Source organism: Trachurus japonicus, chromosome 19, assembly GCF_045865225.1.
Source record: "Trachurus japonicus isolate A0001 chromosome 19, Traja_1.0".
In the NCBI taxonomy this organism is placed as follows: Eukaryota; Metazoa; Chordata; class Actinopteri; order Carangiformes; family Carangidae; genus Trachurus; species Trachurus japonicus.
Window position 1 is genome coordinate 4,558,257 of NC_140925.1, and position 9,218 is coordinate 4,567,474.

A 9,218-nucleotide genomic window follows, 5' to 3' on the forward strand; every position below is an offset into this window, starting at 1 on the left:
AGATTGGTCATCAAACTGTTGTTACAGACCACCCGAGCGGTTCGTGCCAGGCTCGAATCAAACCCACCCCTGGTGATGATGCTTCCAGAATGTCATCAAAATACGTAATGTTCTTTCTTCAAAGACGCAGGTGTCAAAGCCGTGTTGATAGGAAAGAGGCAAAGGAGAAAGACACAAGGAGCCGCGAGACCTCAATCATATGTGGCTTCAGAAGAAAACAAAACTGCCCTGGTGTGTGCGTGTTCTTGTACTTACTACGTTGTGAGGACCGGAAAGAGTTTTTAACCAAACGAGTGAGGACATTTTTGGGAAGTGAGGACATTTTGGCCGGTCCACACTTTTTCCAAGGGCTGTTTGAGGGTTAAGACTTGGGTTAAGACTTAAGGTTATAATTAGGTTCATATTAGGTTAAGAGTAATGGTTAAGGTTCGACATTTGTTTTGGATGGTTAAGGTTAGGGTAAGGGGCTAGGGAATACATTATGTCAATGACATGTCCTCACAAAGATAGCATTACAGGTGCGTGTGTATGTTTGTGTGTGTGTGTGTGTGTGTGTGTGTGTGTGTGTGTGTGTGTGTGTGTGTGTGTGTGTGCGTACACTGTGGCAAAAAACAGAAAAAGACTAAATTATTTTGAGTGATATCCTGAGAGGACGGTACAGGTGTAGCTTATACATTAATCAGTCCCTGTTTTTCCTCTCCTCTCATCCCTTTTTCTCTTTATCACACAAACAGCACAATAACAAGCAGGTGAATGCCTGTTGATCATCCAAAAATACACTGTTCAAGATTAACTGGAAATTGCTTCACACGACATGGACAAATATTTGCAAAAGAGTCAAAGTCAAAAGGTGTCACAACATTTAGCCTATTAAAGAGAAGCTGCATCAACGAGCTGCTGAGTTTGCTGCACACACATATTTCATAGGGGATTAAGTAGTGATCTGTCCACCATGCTGCCGTCATGTCACTGGATGTGGTTGGTTCTGTTCTTCTATCTGAGCAGCTTCAGCCAAGTGGAGGCTCAGTTTCCTATCGACTGTACCACACCTGAGGCTCTGGAGACCAAGACGTGTTGTCCTCTGTGGAACGCTTCTCCCTGTGGAGAGAGCTCAGGTCGAGGGACATGTGCACTACATACTGCTGTAGCCATTGAACCAATTGACTACAGGGTGTCATGGCCCAGTGCTTTTTATCATACTGTGTGTACATGCTTTGACAACTACGATGGATTTGACTGTGGTGTGTGCCTCCCGGGCTGGAAAGGAGACACCTGCAGCGAGCCGCATCATGTGGCAAGAAAAGAGATCACGGACATGACTGAAACTGAGAGGGAAACATTCCTCTCCAACTTGGACCAGGCAAAACACAACATCAGCAACCGTTACAAGATCCTCACCAGCAACGACACCACGGTGTTCAGCAACTTTAAGTTTCACAGCGCCACCGTCTACGACCTGTACGTGTGGTTGCACTACTATGCAGCTAAGAAGTACGCCGACACTAACGATGATGCTGCTCACCGGGGCCCCGCCTTTCCCTTCTGGCACCGAGTCTTCATGCTCTTCATTGAGAGGGAGATCAGGCTGCTCACAGGGAACCAAGATTTCTACATCCCCTACTGGGACTGGACCAGACACCGATACTGCAACATCTGCACCAACGAGTACTTTGGGGCAGTTGACCAGGACGGTCATATAGACAAGGCTTCCCGTTTCTCAAAGTGGAGGGTGAGATGTCAGAACCAGACTTTTCCATCTGCTTCTTTCTTCTTTCTCCTGCTCCAACTCCTCTTTCTTTTCTCCATAGACCGCATGTATTGATGTTGGGACGAAGCTTGTTCAGATCTGCAGCCACCCTGATGACACTTCACCTTCACCTATCAGCTGCAAACCTGGAATGGATCCAACTGCCAGCACACTGCCGACCCTCTGTGATGTTGATGATACGCTGAGAACAGACAATTATGACACATCTCCATATAACGGAAATTCTAGGAACAGCTTCAGGAGCAAACTAGAAGGTAAGTTACCTCATAAATTCATGATATTTAAAGAAGTGGTGACATTAAGTTCAAATGTCTGTTAACTCTTTCACTGCCAAAGACGAGTTATCTCGTCTTAGCGAATCCAAGCGTAGTCTGCCAAAAACGAGATAACTCGTCTTAGCGTTTTTTTAATGTCTTGCCCTACTCCTCTGTGAAGATCAGACTTGTATCATCAAAATAAAGTGCAGAAAAACACATTTGGATTGAGAGATATAAAAAATATAGCGTGTTTTTCCCCCTCCCCGCTGTCTGACTGCAGCGGCGCCGCTCCGTGACACTCTGGCCGCCGGTGAGAGCTTAGGGGGCGGCGGCGGGGCTCATGGCGGCTCGGCAGCTCGTCGAAGCTCCGTGCAGCTCCGTGATACAAAGCACAAACGTTAGTAACAACAACCCCGATTTTGCGAGAAATCACTCAGATAGCAGCTTAAAAATCCCCGATCTAGTGTGGATGAGGAGCGCCGGCGAACGTGACGAGAGGAGAGCTAAAGATGGTGAGAGTGTCTGTTGTGAGCGGACATGGACTGTCTGTGGCTGTGAGTTCAGGGGGCACGTCAGCCAGAGCTGCTGTGTGTGTGTGTGTAGATGTGTGTGTGAGACAGAGAGAGTGAGACCGCTGCCTGCTGACCAGAGGAAGCTGGATCTGATCTAAAATGCCGTGTTTCGGCTACAAAAACCTGTCGAACTGATCCGCGCACGCGCGCACACACACACACACATACACACACACACACACGTATGCACACGCACACGTCACGTACGCACACACACTAAAAAAAAGGAAAGAAAAAGTTGTAACTCAAAGAAAAGAAGGAAAAAAGGCTGCAGTAGTGTGTGTCAGTAGCTAAATATTTTGTCTTTTGTCATCAGTCATTTGTCAGTGTTGATTTAGTTGTTGTTTACAAGAGAACAACTGTACAGATGTTGAGGCATCACTAAAGCAAAATATAAAGGAGCCAATTGTACTGGTTCACCTGAAAATGACAGCCGACACAAAAACCTCTTTTTCTCAAGATTTTAGTGCCAAAATGGCATTTTGGGCTAAACTAATAGAAGAAACAGATAGAAACAAACAGGTTTTTTTGCTGGAAAGTAGAGACCCTCATCTTTCCTTTGATGGGTTGAATGTGTATGTAGTAACAGTACATAATATAATAACGGCTCTTTTTTTAATAATGGTGGGTCTACGGAAATCAGTCAAAAAGCTGGAAAATGCCTGGCAAGCTGGAGGAAGCTGCTGTGAGAATGGCTGGCAGTCAGAGAGTTAAGTGAGAATTCATAAACTTTAAACAATACAAGGATAAAATGAAAAATAAGCTAAAAGGAGACTGTCATAACAGGTTTCTATTAAACCTCTACTAAAGGTATCTGCTTAACATGTGTCATTTAATCAGAATCAGAATTTATTTATTTTTTAATTGCCCAGCAGCACAATGAGATTAAAAGCTAAACCTTAAAGGTCGACCACACACTTTTTGAAAAAGGGTCCCATGTTCCCAGTTTTTCCCAAAAAGGGTCCTAAGTTCCCCGGTCGCAATACATACTGAGGAACATAGGACCCTTTTTCTGAAGAAGGGTCCTATGTTCCCCACTGTTACCGGGGAACATAGGACCTTTTTTCAAAAAAAGAGTCCTATGCTGTTGCCGGTCAATGGACTCTACTTATCTGGACTCTCTCTATCTATCTGGCCTGTCTAACCTCTACCTAGTCTTTTTTACTAAACTTAACCAACTCCTTTCTTCATTGCCTAAACCCAACCAATGGGACAATTCCACTTCTCACTCAAAGTCACAACTCAACTTCTCACTCAGAAATAGGCAAAAATCACAATTCCACTTCCAGGTATGGGTACAAAAATTGCATGATCCCCAGGTCCTTTTGGGGAAAAGCGGGGAACATAGGACCCTTTTTCTAAAATAGGGTCCTATAAAAAGTGGGGAACATAGGACCTGGGGAACATAGGGATGACCCCGATGGGACCACGGCTTGTGACAGGTAGAGGTTGAGGATGGAGGTGAAGACATGTGAGAGCTGGTCAGCACATGCTTTGAGCACCTTCCCCATAACTCCATCAGGGCCAGCAGCTTTCCTGCTTCTGCTTTGGGCACCCGTCTCACCTCATGCTGTTCGACAGTGAGAGTAGGGGGAATGAGTGCTGGTGCAGGTGGTGGAGGAGTGGCTGTGTGCTGAATTGCCTCAAATCAAGCAAAGAAGCTGTTCAGCTCCTCTGCTAGTGACATGTCTGAGCTTCCAAGTGTTGCCACATGTCCTCTGTAGTGATGCTCTGTATGCCCTGCCACACTCCGTCTGGGTGATCATGCTGCTGTTTGTTTATAGTAGTTAGCAGGCCGGAGAGAGCTAAGCTAATGTTAGCATCAGGTGGAATGTAAACACCAACCACTACTGTTAGCTCTCTGGATAGGAAGAAGGGACGGCACTTGACTGACATATATTCCAGTTCAGGTGAACAGTGGCTGTCTATGATGGTGCTATGGTGTGATTTCATCCTGTTAGGTTTTGAGATTCCTCAAGATCGCCGACGGCTGCAGTCGTCCATGCACAACCTGGTCCACGACTACCTGAACGGCACAATGTCTCACCTCCCCACTGCAGCCAACGACCCCATGTTCATGGTCCACCACAGCTTTGTAGACAAGTAAGTCATGTAAATTAGATTATGTTTATGTTTGAAGTCAGAATTCACAAATGTACTCTGTGCTCTATAAATGTGTTTCAGGCTTCTGGAGGATTGGCTGCAGTGCCACAGACATGTAAGCTACCCTGACAGTCAAGAGATCCATCCAGCCCAGAGGAGGGACGCCTTCATGGCCCCCTTCTTCCCCCTGCGCGAAAACGGCTGGTACTGGGACAAAGACATCAGGAGGCTGGGCTACAGCTATGTGGCACACAGCGTCCATTGGGCTCAAGTGAACCACCCACGTTGCTGGCATTATGGGATTCCTTGTGGTTGCTGGCGGTGGAGGAGAACCACCAAGGATTGTTCCACCACCGCCAGCAACTACGGAGTGAAACCTCTCTTTCCTGAAGAAGAAGATCCATTTGTAATGATACCTTATGAGGCTGAGGTTGAATGGAGAGACACACCATTAATAAAGGCAGGTTCCAAATAAACGCCAGTCCCTAATAAACGCCTGTTGATTTGAGCGATTTCAGCAAATGAAGCAAATAAGCAAATATTGTGTGGATTTTTTCCAACATAATTTGGGCCACGGGGCCATCGCACCGAGCACTATTGTTATTGTGTGGATTTTTTTCCTACTTATTAGTATTCTGTTCGGGCATTTTGTTTAAACTTATTATTCTTACTTCTTCCGCTCTTCTTCTGCATTTTTCAGCTCCTTCATACTTTGTGCTATTTCAACAATTCATATATCAAAACGTGCAGCTTTTTCTGGACATTAGAGCTATTACAGTGGGTACTAGTTTCATTTGGACGTTTCCCTCACGGAAAGCGTGATTCACGCGTTGCGTGAAATTGTAGGTCACATTGTAGCCACTAGGTGGAAGCATCGTACTGAGATGCAGCTCAAAAGATTTTGGGATAATTCCACGTTTGACCACAACGTAGCTGCAATGGAGAGTGGCGCTGTTCATAGGCCATAGGCTACTTCATTTGCAGCTGTGGTCGAGAGAGCTAGAGAGTGAATGGAGAGAGGGACAGCTACGCCGGTCAATCAGATCAATGTTGTTGTTTTTTATTGTATCACAGTGGTTACAGTAGCCTACGTTCAACAGGATCAGTGGTTCTCAACCTTTTGGGGGTCCTGGACCCCTCCATATCTCCTGTAGCCTGGCCGGGTCTGGCTCCAAGTTTGAGCAAATTGTCTCATATCTATTTTCTGCAAATTCTGGTGAATGTAACAATCCACTCAGCCGACGATGGCTCGTTTAAACAGTTAAGCTGCTTCGTCCGTGCCAGCAGCCTGGACCCGATGCGGCTGGACTCACGAGCGGAGCATTAATAGAGACATAGGTAGTAAGTGCTAGTTCAGCATTTTAAGGTGTCAAAAGTATGCAAGAAAGTCTTCTGACTATCTCTTGCAGATTTACTCATCCTTTATGATGCAGCTTAAAAGAATAGTTCACCCAAAAATGAAATTTCACTCATTATTTACTCACCCTCATGTCGACTAAGGGCTCTGAGAAGTTTCAGAGTTATCCGTGACTTCTCTGAGTTACAGGGGGTCTCGGCGTAGCAGTGCATGTCCATATAACGGTTGCAAATGGATACCATCTGTCTTCATCACAAAAAACACACCAAAAAACATCCAAATACCTCTCGAAGCTCCTCTTCCTGGTTCGTCAAATTTGGACGAACTGGGAAGAGGACGGACCCTGGTTGGTCTAAATTTGCCGAACCAGGAAGAGGAGCTTCCACTACAAAACAAGCTTTAAATATAGACTTATTTAATTTTTTTCGGGACAATTTCGCATTTCGGGGCTTCAATACAAGACGGACTTTACATACAAGCAGCATGGTGGTATTTGGATGTTTTTTGGTGTGTTTTTTTGTGACGAAGACAGATGGTATCCATTTGCAATCCTTATATGGACATGCACTGCTACGCCAAGACCCCCTGTAACTCAGAGAAGCCACGGATAACTCTGAAACTTCTCCCAGCCCTTAGTCGACATGAGGGTGAGTAAATAATGAGTGAAATTTCAATCCTGGGTGAACTATCGCTTTAAAGTTGCTGAACACCGTGGTGTCGTTGCTGGTGAGGATCTTGTAACGGTTGCTGGTGGTGTGTTTTGCCTGGTCCAAGTTAGGAATCTCTCCCTCTCAGCTTCAGTCATGTCTGTGATCTCCTTCCTCACCACGTGATGCCGCTCGCTGCAGGTGTCTCCTTTCCACCCCGGGAGGCACACGCCACAGTCAAATCCATCGTAGTTAGGAGAGCATGTACACACACAAACATAAAAAGCACTGGGCCATGACACCCTGTAGTCAATTGGTTCAATGGCTATTGCAGTATGTAGTGCACACACCCCTCGACCTGAGCTCTCTCCACAGGGAGAACCGTTCCACCGAGGACAACATGTTCTGGTCTTCCTCGCCTCATCTGTGGTACAGGCGATAGGAAACTGAGCCTCCACTTGGCTGAAGCTGCTCAGATAGGAGAATAGAACCAACCACACCCAGTGACATCACGTTTCATGCCGAGAAATCAGCAGTTTATCGTAAAACGGCAACAGAAGAATGTATTTTGTGTGACGACGCTCTGCGGACTACAAATCTGGTGTCCCACAAAAAATACGTCACCAACTGACACGGGAAAGGGCGGCAATTGGTGTGTGATGTCACCTTCGCGACCTGTAGTCTTTCTGGTTACGGACTCTTCGGAATTTTATTTTACAATAGGTTTACAACAAACTGCTGATTTCTCGGCATGAAACGTGATGTTTTAAATAGGTAGAGGACATATTTTTTTGTCATGGCACAATTCAAACGGATCACAAAATAAATCTTGGAGTCCCGTTCATTTGTATGGAGACTTTTTTCGAATTGAGAACCCATGGGGCTGCTTCCGCTTCGGCACTCTATATAGGCCAGGTTTGATGGCGAGCTAGAGCCTAGCCCGGGCACAAAGCCTGAAGACGCCTGTGCCGGGAAGGAACCTACTGAACCTCCACTGCTCACTGTCGGGCTGGTAGGAGGCTCCATTGTGCAGCCGCTCCTCTCTCTAACTCTTGCCCTTGCCACACACGCACGGCCCACACACACTCGCCCCCCAACATGGACTTTTCCCCCTTCCCACTGGACATTCAAATATTGGGCAGTTGCACTGAGCGTGTGTCTCGCCAGTACAGGCGAAGTTGAACTCTCCCTTTTGGGCAATTGTGGGACTGTGCGCTGCAACGTCATTCAAATGAGTAATGATGAAATGAACTGTATAGTATTCTCTATGAGTGGCCATTTGTATTTCTATTTCATTTATCACTGCTACTATTTAATGTTTATGGTTCACAAATGATGAACTATGGTGTGCTAAATCTAAAGCTGCCTTCAGTGTCTTTTTCTCCACTCCAAGAGTCAACCTGGGTCTTCTGAACTTAGCCCAAATGATAATTGTGTTGTTGCTAACTGTTAGTACATAACCGTAAACAGGGTAGCCTGCCTGTTACATAAAGTCTGTAAAAAATCCCAGTGCTGTTATACTGTATAACAGCACTATGGAATGTCTCTTGTCCAATCAAATTACTCGATCGGGACCGGTCGTATAAATATTGTATATCATAACATATCCTGGATTTGTTGACGGTTGCTGTTATTGGCTCCACCATACATGACAAACACCGAGTCATCTGGCCTAGGTGGTGGAGTGGGTTGTCCACTGAGTGCTGGGCAGACAGGGTGCTGGTTTGATCCCCAGGTCCTTCTGTCTGCAAGAAAAAAGGTTTAAAAAAAATTGCCCAATGATGCAGACTTGATTCAGATACTCATGATTAATCTGCACATTACCTGCAGTTCAGAGCACCTAACAGACTAGCAGGGCTGTGTGCTGCTATGGAGGGGGCCGTCAGGAAAAGTGTGGTAGCATGTGACACACATAGCACCAAAGGAAAATGCTTTTATAACGAGAAGATAAAGTGTTAAATATACTCAACATGAAGTAAACATTTAAACAGATATCGAATTGTTTCTGTGTCTTTTCTGACGGCCCCATGCACAACAGCACAAAGCTCAATTCAACCACCTTTAAAGTCATGGGAGATCACAGAACGTTGTAATCCTCTGAATGCAGACACGAGGGGCCGCAAGACCAAAATCATGTGTGACTTCAGAAGAAAACAAAACTGCCCTGGTGTGTGTGTGTGTGTGTGTGTGTGTATGTGTGTGTGTGTGTGTGTGTGTGTGTGTGTGTATGTGTGTGTGTGTGTGTGTTGTTATGTAGCAAAAAACATAAAAAGACTAAATTAATTTGGGTGATATCCAGGCTGAGAGGACAGTACAGGTGTAGTTTATACACTCGTCAGTCCAAAATACTGTTTTTCCTCTCCTCTTATCCCTCTTTAACACAAACAACCAGATGAACCCATGTTGAGATTAACTGGACATTGGTGCACACATCATGGACAAATATTTGCAAAAGAAAGGTCAAAGTCAAAAGCGTCACTACATTTAGCATATAAGAAGGAATCTACAGCAACG

General features: G+C 45.4%; 1 protein-coding gene across 1 annotated transcript; it reads left to right on the top strand.

The window, feature by feature from the left end:
* Nucleotides 1-865: 865 nt before the first annotated feature.
* LOC146967187 (tyrosinase-like) lies at nucleotides 866-5,424 on the top strand. The gene is made up of 4 exons (XM_085760845.1): nucleotides 866-1,729; nucleotides 1,809-2,022; nucleotides 4,559-4,700; nucleotides 4,782-5,424. Exons 1-4 carry the CDS (start codon nucleotides 953-955, stop codon nucleotides 5,173-5,175), a joined length of 1,527 nt encoding a protein of 508 aa, XP_085616971.1. The 5' UTR covers nucleotides 866-952; the 3' UTR covers nucleotides 5,176-5,424.
* The last annotated feature ends 3,794 nt before the right edge of the window (nucleotides 5,425-9,218 follow it).

Excerpts from the sequence above, each read along its gene's own strand:
- LOC146967187 (XM_085760845.1), top strand. The coding sequence starts at position 953 with ATGCTGCCGTCATGTCACTGGATGTGGTTGGTTCTGTTCTTCTATCTG. Across the intron at positions 2,023-4,558 it reads CTTCAGGAGCAAACTAGAAG|GTTTTGAGATTCCTCAAGAT; the intron begins GTAAGTTACCTC and ends TCATCCTGTTAG. Across the intron at positions 4,701-4,781 it reads CACCACAGCTTTGTAGACAA|GCTTCTGGAGGATTGGCTGC; the intron begins GTAAGTCATGTA and ends AATGTGTTTCAG.